Source organism: Amphiprion ocellaris, chromosome 1, assembly GCF_022539595.1.
Source record: "Amphiprion ocellaris isolate individual 3 ecotype Okinawa chromosome 1, ASM2253959v1, whole genome shotgun sequence".
NCBI classification, from domain to species: domain Eukaryota; kingdom Metazoa; phylum Chordata; class Actinopteri; family Pomacentridae; genus Amphiprion; species Amphiprion ocellaris.
Window position 1 is genome coordinate 23,377,927 of NC_072766.1, and position 20,009 is coordinate 23,397,935.

General features: G+C 40.5%; 1 protein-coding gene across 2 annotated transcripts in view; it reads right to left on the bottom strand.

Moving 5' to 3' along the window:
• Positions 1-879: 879 nt before the first annotated feature.
• Positions 880-20,009, bottom strand: part of LOC111577678 (thrombospondin type-1 domain-containing protein 4) — a 52,466-nt gene continuing 33,336 nt past the window's right edge. For both annotated transcript variants that reach the window (XM_023284054.3, XM_035954548.2), the window contains 11 exons: positions 12,419-12,623; positions 8,537-8,712; positions 8,288-8,384; positions 7,888-8,085; positions 7,356-7,485; positions 6,519-6,723; positions 6,027-6,200; positions 5,106-5,279; positions 4,760-4,939; positions 3,015-3,159; positions 880-2,762 (listed from right to left, as the gene is read on the bottom strand). In XM_023284054.3, coding sequence (XP_023139822.2) covers positions 2,620-2,762; positions 3,015-3,159; positions 4,760-4,939; positions 5,106-5,279; positions 6,027-6,200; positions 6,519-6,723; positions 7,356-7,485; positions 7,888-8,085; positions 8,288-8,384; positions 8,537-8,712; positions 12,419-12,623 — 1,827 coding nt within the window. In that variant the 3' untranslated portion in view covers positions 880-2,619. The remainder of the gene's footprint in view (positions 2,763-3,014; positions 3,160-4,759; positions 4,940-5,105; positions 5,280-6,026; positions 6,201-6,518; positions 6,724-7,355; positions 7,486-7,887; positions 8,086-8,287; positions 8,385-8,536; positions 8,713-12,418; positions 12,624-20,009) is intronic.

The window sequence follows — 20,009 nt, forward strand, 5'->3', positions numbered from 1 at the left end:
AAGTTTGAGCCACGCAATTCTGTAATGCCAGAAGTGAGAGAAAGTGTGGCATAAGTCAGCTTTTGAAGAAGTTAATTCAAAGGAAACTTTTTACTGCATAAAAACAAAAACTATTTCGTTTCATTCCATGAGCCTTACTGTTACCTGGGGATACTACTCAACCTGGACTGATAAAAGGCTGGATGGGTGACATGCAGTAGCAGGTGGAGCCCAGTGCTTCATCAACCACCTGCTGGACCGGACCCCGGCCAACCCTGCACAACTGAGTGCTGGCTCACTTCCACAGCTTTGAAAGGTCAGTCTGCATGAACAGTTTCATTTGTATTTGAGAGCAAGAAGAAATACCAAACACTGACAGTGAGTCAAGACTTACCTTATACTAGGACACCTGGTCTTTCCATTTTACAGCGGTTGAATTCGCCGTTAAATATAAGTTTATTGCTTTTATTGTACTACGTGTGACCACTTCATCATTACTGTGTGCAGGTTTGCATTAAACATGATATCCCTGAACTGCAGCCCTCACACAAGTGCTAACTTTTAACTAATTCTGATTTTAAATGTTCCCTTCTGTAAACAAAACTCCACATTAAAAATAAAAAAATCAATCTAACAGGTTTTTTGTGCATTAGCATTTTACAGTATATGAGAGAGATCACAGACAACAAAGTACTTCACTTGTCCATTCCCTCCCAAGTATAAAGCACCATTACATCAATATACAGTGTATTAATACAACAGGTGGAAAGTCTTCTATAAATCAGTAGTAACACCAACTTTATCCTGTAGATGGACAACACACATGAGAGACCTAATTTCATCATTGTCTGTCTAATTAAAAACTGAATCATTTCATTTAAATAAAGATAAAAGCTGCTGTTAAGTGTACAAATAATTAGTAATTTTGTTTATTTCAGGAAATCTCACAAACACTCCTCATGAAAATCAACTGCTCAACACCTGCAATCTAAAATATAGTAAATACACATGGTTTATTACTTGCAGTCATATACTGAGTCCTAAAGAATACTGCAATTTGAGTTCCACTCTTCATTATTGCATTTAAAAAAAAAAAAAAAAAAAAAAATACGGCACCATGTTGGCACATTCAAAATGATTGTTTCTCTTAGAAATGGAATTAATTATATACCAGACTGACTGGGAACTTAAACATTGATACATATACAGTACTGATGGATCAGAGGTACATTTATAGTCCTTGGAGGGAATTGATGAAAGCGATATTATAACAAAAGCTAAACAATGGAGAGGTACTGTGTGCAGTTTTGCATGGAATTAAAAAAAACAGCAGTGTTATGGCAGAAAATGGGTCGTAAACAAGGATTTACTGTGAATGTAAACCTCATGTATACCACACCAAATCAAGAGCTGCAAAATACTGTAATCATCAATCTTTACACTCAAATATTAATAACATTTTACGGATATTTCAATAGATTTCAGGAATTGTACAATTGTGGAATGACAATATCCCACAGGAAAAAAATAACATATGTACAGTTTGTTCAACTCTTCAAAATGCATCAGGGTTTCTGACCATCTGCTTCTGCCATCCAGCAGGCTGTGGAATGCCTACATTCAGTTCGGAGGCTATGATTGGCTTAAGAGGCAGCAAAGGTTTTATCCCCACAGCCAAGAAGGGGCCACCGGTGGCTGATAAAGCAGCGTCCTCCCTGGGGAGCCACACAAATAAATAAAAAGCGAGCCTTTTTCTCTTCAGTTGCTAGGAGGAGAGGCTGTGTGAGAAACCCTAAAAACAGCCTTTATCATTCTCTCTGTCATACATACATATATACATACATATTACATGGGCTGCTTTTACACCTCATGACTGTACAGGAAGGAAAGAAGGTGGTTTGCCAGACAGACCTCATCCCGGACACCAAGAATTCATATTCTGTGATTTTTGTGAATTCTGACTGTGTATGTGAGAATCATCACCATGAAGGGTTTGACACACAGAATACGTTTCTTAGGAAAAAGGTGACATTCTGCCACTGTTGTCACTTTGATGAGGTTATATATCTTTGGTCAACAGTGGATGTGAAAGAGTTGATTATATGTGAGACAGCATCACTTTCGACATCATGCCATAAATCTGAGTATTGGAAAGAACCATATTAGAACATACAGTATATTTTCTATATATAATCCACATTAAAGTGTTTGCAGGTGCTGTCCTCTTCATAAGTAATCCATAAGAGCCATTACTGGTAAAAACGTTGCTGCAAACAGCTCCAAAGAAGGTCATCTTCCAAAGGAGATGGATTCTTTTAATTAGACATGGTTTAAATCCAAAAAGCGTTTTGGATTCCACAGTTTGCTGCTGATCTCTCTCATCCCAGCAGAGTTCCGTTCATCCTGTGACTGGATTCCAGTCACCCACTATTCTTAGGTATTCTTTTCTCCCAACAGTCCCCTCCGAATGAACCAACAAAAATGTTCCTTCTTCAATTTCCATTCTTGGCAAACAAAACAAGTGTCCATTTTAGGCAAGGTCCAGCCAGTCTCTTCCTCCCAGCTGGCCCACGACCAGAGTGCCTCCAGTGGGTATTGAGTCTGGCCCAACGTGGAGCTGAGGGACCCTGGTAGAGAGTGCTAGCTGCGGCGCCGATGAACTGGCTGCTTGTGGGCCACTTTCGAACATGAAGCACAGCATGTTGTCTTGTAGTAATCGTACACGCAGAGGCGAGCCTGGACCACCACGTTGCAGTTGAAGTATTTGTCTCTGCAGTTCTCATCTGAAACAAAAACAGGGGTTGATCTAGTACTGCTATTTTCCAGCTAATACTATATGATACTTTAAATAATAGTTTAATACTTTTTTTTTGTTTAATACTACCGAATAGGAACTTGTGACAAAGTGTTGCAGGGTAACGGGCAGGACATTCCAGTCACTATAATGACCTTGTGTTTGTAAGGATGCTAAAATCATCAGGAAACATTCATGCAGGACAGTAATATTCCAGACAACATGATAAAAGCTGACAGACCTATGTGAGGTATGCAGGGCTCCGGGTTGCAGCCCTCCTTCTCTGCTGGTCTGAGCTGCTCGTCACAGCCCTCACTGGACTGCATGTCATCAGACAGACAGCGGACCTCCCGCACACGGAAACCTCCCTCACATGTTTTTGAACACTGGATGGACAGAAGTCAGTGACAGTGGCAGTCAGTCTCACGTTAACAAGACTCCACACTAAAGTTGGTCTACTGCTGCAGCTGCAAGCTCTCTTAATGTTATGACCGAAGCCTTTAAAGGCCTCGAAAACAGATTTTCTCAATTAGCCTCTAACTTGATGAGGTCCAACAAAAACACAAGATTTTCTGTCACAGTTGGAGAAGTTTTTGTTATGTAACAGGAGACACTGCTAGATTTATTTTGTAGTTGTGGGCCGGGGTCAATAGGAGAAAGGAGACATCACATACTTCAGCGCACCAATGAGAGTTTAGACTCAAACTCTGATGATAATTGCTTGTGTGGTAACCGTCAGTCAAGTCTGATCTCCTCAAGTTCAGGTAAGAATTCTGCATTATTTTCCATTAATGTGGTTAAGTGTCATGCTAACTTTGCACTCTTCAAATCTGTTGTTGAATTTAAGTAATTCTGTGGTAATTATCATGAGCTCCCTGCAGCTTTCCAAAATAAGCAGCTTTTTACGTGAATCATTTTAAATGTTTGTTTTCTGTCTGGCTGAAAGTAAACATAAATTAGTCGCCTGGAACAGAGATTTACTTAACTCTGTCTTTTATTTACCACATGGAGAACTGAGTGTTTGGTCTGCACACTCTTGGTCTTTTCTTCAAGTTGATTTTAGAGAGATTATAAACACCATCTCCAGGACAACAATGTTTATCTGAGTTACAGATTCATTAGTTGCAGTTCCAGAGCTGGGAATAATCTCATCCATGGACTCATGGAGATTTGTCCAGTCTAGTATCAACAGGTTCTAGTCTTTGCTGTAACAATTTTCCCCATGTTCTCTTTCAGGACGTGCTGTCGTCTTTCTGCTTCCAACCTCCTGGTGAAAGTCAGTCTCACATTTGTAAGGAAACTGGCACGCAAAGGTGAACATGTTGGAACCCGGATACATTTAGTGAAATGTCCGCTTCAGGCAGCTAATTTCAGTGTTTTGATTAGACAGAAGACAAACATTTAAAATGAAATAATATAAAAAGAATTTTTCTTTGGAAAGTTACAGAAGCTCACACTAATTTTACTCAAATTCAGTGGAGATGAAGAGTACACCTAGCACGGGACATGGAGCTTCTGTAACGACATTAGTGTGAAACACTCCCAGTTAAAATAAACCTTAATTCTCTCAGAGTTTTGTTATTTAGCTATTTGTTAACTATGACTTTTGTAATGAGCATTTGATGTTTTTTTCTGAGGCGTGACTACTAGAGTGTGAAGCAGGTTAAGTGGAAAACAAAATGCAACCACATTATTAGTAGTTAATTGATGTCTTTAAGGAGATCAAAACTACTCTGCTATATATCTTGATATGATTAATCAAACGCCTCCTATATAAATGAGCTTATTTGTAATTGTTCTGAGCATAGTTTAACTAATCAGAACCACTTTCTGTGTCGGTGTAAACCAGTATAGCAGAAAAAACACGATTCAAACCAACATTTACAAGGGATTTTGAGGGACTGCTTTAACAAGAGCTACACAGATTATCCACCACTTGGAGTAAACTAAACAGTGATAGCAGGGAAGGTTTCATGTTTTACTCACGGCACTCCAGTCAGTATGGTACCACTTTGCTCCACAGGCCTTGAGGTTACAGCTCTGCTGGCTGAGAGGCCGGTCCAGGGATGAGCACTCATACGGTGGCATGACAGTGAATCCTTCATCTGACTTCATCAAACACACCACTGACCTCTGCTGGCTGCCGGCGCCACACTCTGCAGAGCACTGGTTCACAAAGGCAACGGCATACCATATGGATTCAGTTACACATTGTGAAATGGAGCCAGAGGGAAAAAAGAACACGAGACATGTCAGTGTAAAGCCACTGCAAAATCCCATGTATCAGACAAGTTCCCCTTAAGCCCAGTGTAACATCCTGTCGTCCTCATACCTGGCTCCAGGGGCCTGTGAACCACTCGATGCGATTCTCACAGGGGCCGTTGTTGCAGACCTGAGACTCTGCAGGCCGCTCGCTGCCACATCCCTCCAGAGGGAGGCTGCTAATGTGGTTGGTCAGGCAGAGCACTCCCCGGCTTCGTACACCCATGCCACATTCAGCAGAGCACTGTGGAGTACAAACTTGTGTTACAATTAAGGTCTGTTCACCGTTGTTTTCTTTTTAGAAACCCAAACCAAATTCCACTGAGTGCTGTAAGTTTTGTGCAAAATACTAAAAGAATGGGCCACAAACTTATTGAATTGAAAACACGTGTAAAATGCTGTAAAATTTGGTGAGAGTTTAACTTACGGAAGGCATACTTTTGAACAATCCATATCTCAGCTGGCTTTGCTGTTCATATGCTTCAAGTCTGAAGTAGATTTAGTGAAATCAGTCCAATTCATGTCCCTCTTTAGTTTCATTGTCATAATGCTGTACGGTTAACTGTCACTGCTGTAAAATAAAAACTTCTGACCAGTTCTGTTTGTCTCTGGAGAAACTTACTGGTCGTTCCACTCTGAACTGTCCTGCTGATAACGATGGTCATCTGATGTTGCAGAAAAACCAGTAGCAACCTTCTCTGTACACATTATCTTTGATGTTTCCTCATTCCAATAATCATGGTGTTGAAAAATCCATATCAACCTCTTAGCTCTTAATTTCCATTTTCTCATACTTTCCCTTTATGATCACTCAACAGTAAGGGCATCAGATTTTCAGTGTTTTTATCTGTCAAAATCTACATCGAAAGGTCTATGTATTATCTGGTTATAAAGAATACCTATTAGAGTGATAAAGACAGACCTCCTGTATACAATGACTACCACTGTTATCAGAAATGAATGAAAGTTACTGTGTGTCTCTGACACCCACCCTGTTGCCCCACTCCGTGTAGAACCAGCTCTTGGCACAGGCTCCCATGTCGCAGTTCTCTACATCGATGGGCCGCAGATTCATGTTGCACTCCTCATCTGGAACAAAGTCGCCCACGTTGCTGACACAGCGGACCTCTCGTGACCTCTGACCCAGCCCGCATGGCACTGAGCACTATGGAGACACAGAGGACATGGTTAATACTGCACTGCCACAAAGACTCTTTCTGTGTATTTAGTGCATTTTCTTCCATTAACTTTAAATATACGTTGACACAGAGTAAAAGAGGGTTAATAGATCCTTCACCATATGCCTCAGAAATGCTGAAAAAAATAAAACTTTGGATACTGATCTCAGGGACATGAATGGTAAATATACACAGCATCTTCATCTGTTAGTTTAGCTTCCCGTTATTATCTGCCGGACCATAACTCTTCAGACAGATGTTGTTAAGTACATTAGGATTAAGTCTTATTGACTGCTGCCACTCACAGTAGTCCACTCGGAGCGGATCTGCCACTCACTGCAGATCTTCAGCTGGCAGGTACTGGCGGTTTCGGGTCGCTCCAGGTGACGACAGCGGCTCATGTGGACATTGAGGGTGCGGTTGGCGTAAACCTGGCGGCACAGGACCTGTCGGTGCTGCATGCCCAGGCCACAGGTCTTACTGCATTCTGACCATTCTCCAATATCCCAGCTGCTCGAGTGGAGATCAAAAGAGCTTACTGTCAGGGATGTTGTGTTTATTTTGTTGTATTTATTGTGATTTTTGCAGATGTGTTTTGACACTCTGTGAGAATGAAATATTGAGAGGCTCTAACGGATTTGGTTCCATCTGAAATTCTTTGATTTATGCATTCAAACACAATCATTTTGAGTAGTAAGAGGTTGAGCATTTCGTATTAATGTAATAACCTGAAACAGAATAAACACAAAACAGATGGCAACAAATACCGCAGACACAGTGGTTCTAATATAATATCATTTTGGGATTAAACTCACCGAGCACTGTGAAATCACCATTACTGCTGCTTTCAAAATTGGTGAGGGAACATGTCATGATTTGGTATAAGTGATAATAAAATGTACATATTATAAGAAAGGACTCTTCGTCATTGCATCTCAGTAGCAGCTTAACTGCTAATAAACGAATCAAGCTTTGTAATTGTAAATGTCATTTTAACAGCTTACTAAAGTGTGTTGCCATTATTGCATAACAGCACTCTGTATACTATTAGATCAACTTGCATTTTGATTTAGAAGTTTTTTTGAAATTTAGTATTAATCAACAGCTTATAAAACTGTAAGAACAAAAGAGTGATCTCTCACAATGCTGGGCAGGGCTGCAGGTTGCAGGCTTCTTCTTGAGGAGTTGGTCGACTGCTGCTGTCACACAAAGTGTCTGATACCTGGACGAGGCTCAGTCGGTGGACGCAGTGGAAGACAGAATATCTGAAACCTGAGAAACAGACACTTGATTTGAAACATAATGCATTTGATTTATAAGATGTGGGCACTAAAAGGATCTGCGGTAATTTTCTGTGTAATTAACTAGGTTCATTTTAGAAACGACATGAGTTGGTTGCATATTATTAGAGATTTGGAAGTTGAAACGTGAATTAATCAGTAGCTCAGTAGAAGAATAACATTAAAAGAGACACAAAATTTTAGTCAAACTAGAAAATTTTCCAGTTACTCTACTCTCAAAATGAATTTTCATGTAAGATTAGGGGCTTATGTTTGCTTCTAGGGGTCAAACTGTAAAAATGCAAGCATACTTTCCTTGTTGCACTAAATCGTACGTCTGTCTGTCACTAAAAACCAAAAACATAAATACTTAACACAAACTGTGTTGTCTAACCTTTACCGCAGGATGCACTGCACTCTGTAGTACCAGTCAGTTTCCAGTTGTACTCTCGCTCACGTCTGGGCGGCTGTATGACGGGTACCTGGTTGTCAGGGAGACGAGCAGGATACCTCCCTCCGCCGGCTGGGTTGAAGTTTTCCTGCTGAGTGTTGCTGTGTTGGTCGTAGCCACCCTGTCCGTTCACAGCATTCCCTAAGACATGGACATGGTGTACAGAAACACAAACAAATATCACAACAGATTAGAGTCACTCCTGAACGGAGGGTTAAGTTGAAATTTGATACATCAAGATGGATAAATGTTTGGTTTCTTTATTTCCCTATGAAATGTATGGAGCAATCAGACAGAACTCTAGTAATAAATGGTAGGTGGTAGAAAGTGGGCTTTTATTTACCTTCTGGTCTGTGGTTTGGTTGCTGAGGGTCGACTGGTTTCTCAGAGGGCAGAATATACTCATAGTGAATACCAGGGTTTGGCTGCTGGAAGATCATCTGAGGGAAGGTAGATGAGACTCAGTCAACTATCCTAAAATGTTACTCTTCACTTTCACATAGTGGCCCTTCAAACATGTAATATTTGTACTCTCAATTTCAACTGATATGAAAAAAAGACGACTGTAAGCACAAGCTGATTCGTTACTCACATAAACGTCCAAAATCTCTTTTGTGGGTCCTTCAGCAAGAAAGGATTCCCCAGCTGTGCTACTGATTTCATTGGGTCGCCGGTAGGTGAACATGGTCCCTCCACCCTCATACTTCCCCGGTCGGTCAATAGCCCAGTTTCCATTAATGATAGATCGCCCCGATCGGCTTCGCAGAGCTGGAAGAGACAGAACAACCACACAATCACCACTGACAGCCCTGAGCTCGAACAAGAAGGAAAATATGGTAACAACCTCTCCCATATAATTATTGTTTAATGTAAAACCATTTTGACGTAATGAGATTTGTAGTTAAAGTAACAGCTCTGAAGCCGAGTTTCTCCACCCAAAAAAAGTAATTACACCTAACTGAATAAATGCTCTCACGTGCACTTTCAAAGCAATGTCTTTTATAAACGTGACAATCTGTTTTTGCTGGCAAATCTTTCATGCAAATCCTGTAACAGAATCTCCCAAGATGTTTTCCACTGATCTCATGGATTAAGTACAAGAGGCCATTAGAAAAGCATTAGAAGTGTAACATTAGACAGGCTTGTAAAAAGTGTTTGGACAACTAAAAGCACTATTAGGGATGCACAGCGTCGAACAGAGGCCTATTGAGGGAAAGTTGGGGACGTGGTGAGGATACAGTAGCAGAACTCCTGCTAGATTCCTGCCCTCGTTGCATAATCTGGTTTCTATTTTTAAAAATATATGAAATGTTGCTGCATGGATAGTTGTAACTCAGACATTTTTGGGTAACTGTTTTCCCACATCATGTAAGTGAAAGGGGACATGAATGCCATGAATGCTTTTTGCTGGCTACTGTCAGTGTGCAAACATGTAAACGTGAGTGAGTGAATGTTGCACAAAATACATTTAAGTGCATGTGTGAGAGTGTGTGTGTGTATGTGTGTGTCTGTACATAACTCTGTGTACTTGTCTATATAAACTCAGGAGTTCACATCAGAGAAAGCACAGTGTACTTGGCATCCAACTAGCTGGGATTTGAAAGGTAGCCACTGAATCCATTCTCAGTGTTCAAGGTCTTTTTATTACAGAGTGGTCAAATTCCTCACCTTAATTAGAAAGGATGGTGAGGCTTGAGGGGCAAGATCCTCTAATGAAAGCATGTTTATGCACTTTCCTCAGGGGAAGCAGCCGTGGGGGGAAAATCGGGGCCGTTCCCCTCTTCCTCCGAACCTACTGCTGAGTCGGGGCATGGCTCTCATTAAACAATGTCTGACATTCCAACAATCACTTCTGAAAATAACACTACCGTTGCGCCTCTGTAAAAACACCAATTATCTATGGAGCGTGTTTCACTTAGACGCTTAATTGAAAGGCTGCATCATATCAGTGGGTGGTAGTCCAGGCTGCACACTGGAGAGATCATGAAAAAAATGAAACCACGCCTCGCTGTTTTTGTAATCTGACTAATGCAATTCATTTTGGAAGCAGCTGCTGCCTGCACAGCTGGATTTAGTAGACTTGTTAATGTCAGTTAAATGCTAAATGTATTAAATGACAAACATTTCTTACATGCATCAATTAATCATTTCTCTCATTAACTCTCATGAACTTTAATTTTACTGGTGCCACGCATTTAATCTGTAATGTAATACTACATGTGGGGGAGATTCCATATTTTTTCTTCATATGTGTTGAGCTGGATCGAGAACAGAGCTCTGCAGCAGCCTGCAGCTAATGGAGCTGTGACCCAGGATGGAAACTACAACACTCTATTGGCTGGGAGGCCGCTAAATTAGCTGTTACAGAAGACAGCTATTCCTGCAATCATTTAAAAATCCCGCTTTCAAGTAAAGTAGCAGATGGCAAAAGAGTATTTTATGAACAGAATGCAACAACACACCAAAATGGCTCAGCACATCTCTGGTGTGCTTGGGCTCATGCAGTGGTCATAGTTCAAATTAAGTGAACTTGGACTGCAAATATCCGCATAGCCAAAAGAAAGGAGGCATCCAGAAAGAACCTGAAGACAAAACAGAGATCATCTGATTTCCCAGAATTACATGACAAAAGTTTGCATTAACAACAAGACCTCAGTGGAATCTTGTAAACAAATATCAATCCAAGTAGGCATGACAGGTGTGTTTAAACCTCTTTCTATACAGTTCGGTAGCTTGTTGTCAATCTGTGAATTCAGACACAATTCTGGAAATATGTTGGTTCACTGCTTCAGTTTAGTTGTTTTTGGGACCTAAAACTAAGTCCTATAAAATATTTTGACTGGATTTTAAATTTCTAAAATATGTTTTCCGAGTTGAACATTTTTTGTACGTTCACCATCAAAAAAGCATTGTATGCAGGGATCATTTTGAGGGTTCAATATCTCCAAAAATACAACTCCAACAGCCATAAAATTTTGATTTTTTTTTTTTACCAGATCCAAATGATTGCAGGTGGTATTGGGGCCCCATAAACTTCCTGTGTACATATGAGGATTGATTTAAAATGTTGTATCCAGACTTCAATGTCATTTCCAAGTAGCTTTTTTGTGTGTGAAAAGATAGGACATAGCTTTGGGTCCCAAATAACAAATAAGTAAACTTTGATGGACCCAGGAAGGCAACATTTGTATAGAGAGTTTAGGTTGCTGTGATCCCCCTCTACACCTCTACAGACATATTACAGTTTCTTAATTGGGGTTATGAGGTTAGCATGTATAATTTTTATATAAACTAATTTATAGACTTAGTGATGCAGTCCTGGTGGAAGTTTTGAAGCTTTACTATTTTCGTGTGCCCTCTACATCTGCAAACTACACTGTGTCATCTCTCTAGGAATACATGGTTATATGTCTCTGTGTTGGGCCTCTGGTTGACTGGTTATCTGTTGAGAGTTGCCTCGTCCAAACTCAGCTAGGATAAGCTCCAGCTCCCCGTGACCCTATACAGGATAAAGCAGGTCGACTAATGGATAGATGGTGGTACTGCTAACTTATGCGCAATAGATTGTTATGTGAATGTAGGGGCTAATATTTTAGAGTTACACCCCCCTAGCGAAACATAGCCTCAGAGCCTTCGGGTATAGGTGGTGCTTGAAATATTAAATGACTTGCAGCAGCAATGTGGGAAGAAGCTAATGACATCACTTTCAGGTGAGCGGTGTGGCAGCTGGAAGGCAGCATAAAAGTAAACAGACCAAGACTCCAACAGAATGGAAACTGCTTGTTGGCTATATGTTGCAGTGACAAGAGAAAGCTGAGCGACCATAATAATAGATTCAAGTTGACTGCCTGAACTAGTCTCACTTAGGCAGGCCATTCTTTAGTATATTATGGTCTGGCTGCACCTCAGCTCAGGGTTGTTCGGCTGTAGAGGAAAAAACGCTCTGGCATTTTTGTATGTTTTTAAAAATAAATCAGAACTGTATTGGGTGGAGCTGTGAAAAGGATAAAGTTTTAGCGTTCCTTCAAAATAGTGATGTGGACTTAAAATGAATAATCTGCTGGAAAAAAAAAACAAAACAAAGAAAGTCTGTCCTGTACAGTTCAGTTGTCCTACTGAATAATCATAATCCTCTCCTAAACTTAACATTTTCAGGTTGCTAAACCAGATGTTGTTGTTGTTGTTGTTTCCACAGATGGCAGAAAGAGAGGAGAAAACTGGCTGAAATGATCAGTTAATGGGTCAGACTAGCCTGAACTAACTTGTTTTTACATGTTTTAATGGTGTTCTGTTGGTGAGCTTTGTTGTTAATTAACTGCAGTAACATTCAGCCTAGACATAAAACAGTAGTTATAGTAGAGACCAGCAAACTACTCTTGGTCAAGAAGACCACACTAAGGACCACTGCTACTAAGGTTTCTCTGAGGGGAAACCACAGTACAGTATCAACAGTAGGAGTGTTTGTACTGCCCACCTAAATAGTTTCTGCTCTTCACCATCTCCGTCACGTTGATCTTGGTGGCTCCCTCTGGAATCTCCACTATCTTGTGGTAGCCGATCTTGGTTAAACTGTGTTTGAACACCCCGGAGACCAGCCTGCAGGTCGTGTTGTCACCTCCACACACGCCGCACTTGTCCATCACCTTTCTGGATCCGAGATACTCGTCACAGCCTAGACTCTGTGAGACAGAGAAGAAAAAGATGAGGAAGTGTGGCGTGAAAAGCATTGTAAGGTGCAATATCAAAGTGTGCACTAAGAGTGTTTAATAAAAGTTGTCTGAGGTTTACTGGATGCATCCAAGTAGATAATCAAATAAAATTAGCTAATTAGGCATAAAAGATTATAGTTTTACAAAGATCCACAAAGTGCCACCTGCTAAACTCTAAACTCTGCTAAAATATTATTAATTGCAATAACAGAATAACTCATTAGAAGTAAGCTTGGCGTGACAGTCTTTGAACTGATCCCAGATTTTCTCCCTATTTCTCTAGGGTGTGAGTTTTCTGTGTCACATTGGTGGTAATAAATTACAGGAAACCTGGGCACAGTAAAAATAGAACAGTTAACATCAGCAGTCCATAAATCCACTCAAACCAGCAGTAAAAGCAACTCACTGTGCAAACAGGTGGTCTAGGGGCCAAACCTGGTTGCAGTGAGCTGCCGTACAATCAAACATGCTGGGCTGTAGGTATTGACGAGCTATTTATTGCAGTGCCAAGGTAAGTCCCAACGACACTGTGACACAACAACTTCCTGTGATTGGATGGCAGCCAGTCTCTAAGCCCTCAAGTCAGTTTGCAGCTCCCACAGTGCATTCAGTTGCAATCAGTGGATCTTTCTTGTAGATCCACTGATTGCAGCTGACAAAATCTCTCTCAGAAGTAATGCATGTACAGGATATCAACATTGATTTTAAAAGAAAAGTTTACCATAACTCTCATAAGAAAGCAGACCAAAGAGCCTCACATGTGGCCCCTTGGTGCCAAACCCAACTCTAAAGACAAACGACATGAACAAATTTTGCGGCTGTGCATAATAAGTCATAAAAAAATGTGGCCATCTCCATGGATTTTGCAGAATTGGAGCAGTCATAAAACAGCTGCAGACCAGCAGAAAGACAGGCAGACAGAAAGAAGAGGATAAACAGGTGGAGAAAGGTAAAGGAAGAGAGGAAAAGAGGGGAAAATGAGAGGTGGAGGGAGGAATCATGGCCAAGGGTGGACTAAGGTAGTCGGGGTGAACTCAAGAGGAGAATCTGGCTCTCTCCCACCCATAGCAGCTCACTGTGCTCATGGCCAACGCAGCACCTGGGCCAAAACAAACATGAAGTGCCTCCTTCCACACAGGAAATAAATGATGGGAGAAAAGAACAGCAAACTAAGAGGGCTGAAAAAAATAAAACTGCCAAATGCTTCTGTGGTCGGCCTGGAATTATGTTGCAGTACAGCATGGCGCTGGATAAATCCCGGATCAAAATCACTAAACATAACACAATAACATTCAGGAATGCACTGCTGCGCCTCATGATCTCATTTTACAGAGCAGCGACTATGAAGCAGCTTATAAACTACACAGACCAACTCTAAAAGAACACATAACATACGGCGACATTTCAACTGGTGACAGTACAGTATCTCTAACATGGAAGACAAATAAAAAAAATGCAGTCAAGTGGGACTGGCTGTTGACATGACTACACATGAATGAATATCTCCTGTATGCCTCCATTTTCACTGTAAATTTCTTTTACCAAAACAACACAATTATAGCAGCTAGGCAGCATTTGCCTGAAAAAGGGAAAAAAGTTCCCGTCATAAAACAGCCGCTGACATGGTGAGAAGTTATCTGTGGACATTTGGTTGGGAAAATGTCTGAATCAAAACACGTAGGAGTGGAGGATAGGCAGTGTAAATTATTGACCCAAAATCTGAATTGTTAATGTAATATCTTGTGACTGTGAATACAAAAACACTCCGCATTTTCATTCTTCTGAGATGTGAACAGCCAAGAGATTTAACGCCTACAGTGCAGAAAGCATTAGAGAGTTTAAGGACTACTTGATATCTAATGATGAGGACAGTTGCACTATTAAAATCACTAAACTGTTAAGACACTTTTCAGCCTTGCAGTGGAATGCTGTGTAAACTACTAATATCTGTCCCACATTGTCACATCTGCCCTCCAGGCAATCGCGGACAAATATGACTTAACTGTGAAGCCATCAAAATAAGGTGCTGCTGTTTTCAGGACACATGAATGCAGCTGTAGCTCAACGAGAACCTTACAAGCTCTTCCCATCAGAACCCAAACAGAAACCTCAGTGTGTCTGATGAATAAGGAGGCAGCTTTGGAGTCTTGGTTTTGTTTCTTCACTCTGAGGCCACGTCAGTGCTTTTTTCACCTTCTCTCTGTGGGTGGCTCGTGCCATCTGGTGAGGGAAATGGCCCTGTTTTCAGTGGGACTATAAGAGGATTTTTAAAATGTCGCTGAAGCCCACCTTCATCTGGAAATGGTTACATATGTCAGGACGGTGGAGTCGACTCCCAGTCAACCCGCGAACACTGAAAACAACATCATCTTAAAGTAAATCCTGATGGTATTTTCCCACACAATGCAGCTGGGTTAAACTCATCATATTGCAAAGTTTTTGTAACAAAATGAACTCACACACAGTTTAGCCAAAGGCACTTGTCACTAGAGATTTCTTCTACTCCCACAAAACACAACAAGACATTGAGAATTAGACACAGACGTCCTGAGAGGTGAGTTTTAGTCTCTGTCTTATTGAACTACTAGTTTGTCCTCAGAGGCCAATAGTTCAGTCATGGCAGCACTTCTACTCTCTGCAGCTTTAATGTTTGAATACTGAAAATAACAGAGAACAGAAACCTCAGCCCTAAACCCCTGGTGCACCAAGTTATGGTTACTAGCTGCTACGTGAACTGTGCACTGTAGACTGTCAGGCTAAATGTTAATTGCAACATATTATAAGACTATGTTGGATCCCAAAATTCATTTTAAAAACAACTAATTTGGTCATGTGAATCCCTTTAAAACAGATGAACAGGCCTCTACTTGTATTCTGCTTCACCTCTTGAACTCAAGACTCTTCCACTTCCTCTACTTTAGTGCAAAGCCACCACATATCTTCAGGCTATTCAGAAATACCATTATTTGTTCAGAATCACAAAAGTTTCTTACATAACAGTTACATTTTGTGACTATTAAATTCAAATTTGAAATCACATTCTTGGCCATTTATCATTGCAATAAGTTCTAAACACAACACTGAGACATTAGTGATGACAAGAAAAGCACTCAGAGAGCGCAGTACTCCGCCAAGGCTGCTCAGTCGTTGGATGATTTCTGACGGATGAAATCTTTAAACAATTCATGGTCCGCAGGGGTCGATTTGCAGATGGATTGCAATCATGTTATTGTCAGCAAGCAGCTGACATAGTGTTCACTTGTTGTCACAGTTACAGTAACGCCGTGCCGATAACTCACAATGATACAAAAATCTTTGACAAATCCGTGGATCCAGACTATACACCGCATCACTGCCAAAATCTAATCAATTGGTTATTGAGTCATTTCTGACGTTCCCTGAAAATTTCATCCAAATCCGTTTTGAGTAATGTTGCTAACAGACAGATAGACAGACAGACAAATGTACGGCGAACGTCACATAACTCTGCCGAGGCTCCGTCTCCTTGGTGGAGTAAAAACACATTCAGCTGACACGGAAGGAACAATATGATTTGGTGTATTGATTCAGGTAACAAACAAACTTCTGAGTGCAATATCTGACACTTTAGCTGCAAAATGCTTCCTTTTTTTCCACCAGTTAGTTGTTAATTTTGCTTGTCTCTTATGTGGCACCAGGCCGGTAACGAACAGTGGATTTATTAGAGCTTTGTTATTAACAGCAGCTGCCTGGAAATGAGCTTGATGAGAGCAATAACAGTGAGTCAATGAAATAAAGTTGTGGCACCAAAAACCAAAAAAGTGAGCTGAAAGAGTGTTTGTACTGTAGAACTGCAGGAATCGGCAAAGTCACATTGTGCATGTTGTTCAAACCACTGTTAAAATAAACGTATTGATTAGTGCAGCTTTAAAGAGGATGAATTGTCAAGTACAATAAATGCGTTCGCAATATTTTTATGCAACAGGCAATGTTGATGCCACAGACAATCATAAAAGTACTGAACATGTGCATGTTGTAACTAATAGCATGGGCAAATATTTCAACTAAATCCTGATACTGGTCACATACACTGAGGTTCACCTTAGTGCAGAAGTAAATGATGATTTGCACAGTCCCTTTGATCACTCTGTCAAAGTTATAATTGTAGAGATTGTTACCGGTTTGCTTTTTCCACACGTGTAGAGTTTCAGTTCTCTGCAATAAAGGGGCTAACTGTCACATATCATAGAGCAAAGAGGGAAATAATCAAATATCACACATTTGGATTATTCCTTAACACTAAACAGGCACAGTGTTACGATATAATGTTACATCTGCCTTGCAATAATAGTGCTTTTATCCATGTAGGAGGCCTGGTTTGTGGCTCCACGTGAGGAATGTAAATATGAATAAAAAGTTCACACTGAATGATATCAAAGTCAAATTAACAGCAGTGGTAGATGCAACATGCTGGCTTTTAACTCCTCTCTGCTGTAAATCAAGTCTGAGATGTGGTGAAAAGCAGACTCCTCTTGGTGCTGGAACTTCTCAAAGCAGATGAGCATTTGAATGTGTCTGTGTATGAATGGTGTTACGTCTGTAGCAGCTAAATCTTTTTTGAGGTTTTTCCAGACAGCGTTATTTGTGTATTTGCCATGTGAAGTGGTATACTGTATCATCAGGCTAAAATGGCTCGTGGTCACACTGGCCTGAAGCCTCAGCCAAGATATTTGAGGTAATTTATTCTGTGACTGAGATAATACTTTCATTTAGAGAGGAAATTTATGCTGACTTACTGACATGTTTAGTTCCGCTCATATTAAATTGGAGTTCATCGTTAACCGGCTGATGTGTGCTGGTGTCTTAGACCTGAGGGTAGATATTGATGATAACGCATTTAACAAGGTCATAGTATGCTTTTGGGGATTTCTCTTTTTTGTGTGTTACATGACTACATAACTAAAAAGTTACAAAGCCCAAAGTTAATGCCAAAAGGAGTTATGAGTTTTCTGTTTCTCAGAAAACTTTGCTCCCTCCCCGCCTGAAGCACTTCATTGACAGTCCAGGAGTTTCCTCCATTACTTATCTATGTCACTATGCAACACATTCGCATAACACCTAGCTAGTGACTAGTTTGGCACACCTTCAAACAAAGAATGAGCCACTGCCTCACAGTCCGCCACTCACACACACATAAAATGTTCTGCTGTTGATTGCAAGAGTGAACAGGAGATACTTTATACAGTCCCCGCATCACAGGAACTAGCATCTTGAGGGTGGCTCTAGTAGTTCATTTCTGTTGGTTCTGTGAGTGGCTATTGAATGAAAGCACCTGTGGGTTCCCAGGTTACTTAAGAGCTGGCTGAATTGTAATCATTCTCTCTGCTTCCCTACGCAGGTAACACACACAATGGTTTGGTTATGGTGTTTTAGTTTTCCCCTTCAGGATTTGGTTTGCACTTCTACTTGCACAGACATGATTCACACATTCACTGACTCTACTGATTTTCATAACCACATACAATTTTGACTTTAATTTGATTTATTAAAAATAAGATTTAATCTTTGTACTTTGTGAGTCTCTTCTTTTGCTGTGGCCATTTTGTGCACCTCATGTGGCTTTTGATACAACTAGTTTCGATCTGTCAGCTCTATAGTGAGACTGTAATGCTGAGGGACATTCAGAAGTTGTGGAACATCTAAGACCTGTTTGCAACCAACAAATACAGAGCATAGGTTACTGTGTTTTCATAGCATTCTTTGTCCTTCAGTGAGACCTTAACTCACTTGGCTTTTTTGCATTCCATGATGGCCAACGTGAAAAATTATTATTCACAATGAAAGTAATTTTGGAAATGATAGTGACATTGCAGAAAAACTTCTACAGGAGTGTCTCCTTGTTCTGGGTCAGATTATGGTAAATGTGTACGGGTTACACCTATACTTATATCTAGGGTTACGGTGGGTAACCAGTGTTCTTTTATCTAGTTTTTGTCAGGCTAGCTGACCAATCAGAGCAGACTAGACATTTCAGGAGGAAGGGTCTTAAAGAGACAGGAGCTAAAACGAAGCGTTTTAGACAGAGGGTGAGAAGAGGTGCTGAAGCAAATGTACAGTATGAACAGATAACATTAAAGCATGTAGACCTATTATAGAACACCCCAAAAACATAATTATGATCCTGTAAATCAGTCTAATATGAGCACCTTAAAAACTCCAAAGTAGTACAGTTGAAAGCACCAGTTTCTGCGTCTAATGTGTCTACAAGGGATGCTGTGACACAATAATCTACAACTGAGAGAGTCCTGGCTTTACTCACTGACTTACAGGAGCAGATACTTGGAGCTGGACTACCCTAGCCACACTACATCCAATGCAGCAGCATCCAGACATAAGCAGCCGATCTGGACCATATACACAAAATATACCCACTGGGAGAGAAAGCTGGACACAACATTAAGTACAAGATTCACATGTATCTCTATGACTCCTCCTCCCTCTCTGGAAGCTGTGTGATTCATCTCACTCTTTGTTTTCTGCATTTTAGCTTTAGGGCTCAACTTAACACAAACTGGTCTATTTGTAATATAAAACAAATTTTTTATTTGCATATTTCAGCCTCAAAACATAAAAATACGAAATGTTTTTGGTCAAATACTTACAGTCTCAAGACAATAGTAAATTCCATCCAACTGTCTTATATCCAAAACAGATTGTAAATAGGAGTGTAGTTCCTTAGTGGATGTTGGACAGACAGAGCTCAAGGCAAATACAAATTGATAGTTCTCTTTTTAACTGTCTCTTTCCCATGTCCAGGGTCCAATGGACATCAACGGATTTTGACATGAACAACAAGTGAGGAGTCAGTGTAAAGCACTGAGGCATCACCTGGATACTTATCTACAATCTGTATCACAGTAGATACAGAATTAACTTTGATAACAGTTAAAATGGACAACTCTCCAGCCTGACTGTCTTTCCTCAACTAATTCACATGGCTACATGTTACTGGGCCAAAAGCTGCAAGAAAACAAAGAAATGGAGGAGGTTATGAATAAAAGGATGTTTTCTTAGTCTGGAGATGGTGCAGTGGTTAAGTGTCCCCACCCCCACCCCAAGTCTTAATCCACATGAATTCATGTTGGATACCCACCAGAACCTTCTAACCTATGTCTTGGCAGTTTCCTGCTCAGCTTTCCTACTGACCTCAAAAAGCAAAAAACAAAAAAAAAAGAAACTGAAAAAAAAAAACCAAGACTGTGAGACACGGACTGCTGTCTCCTCCAAAAATGTTTTCACTATCTTCAAATCTACCACAGAAACTACATTTCTGCTAACAAAATGAATAAATAAGTTCCTTTATTTCAATCAAGGTAT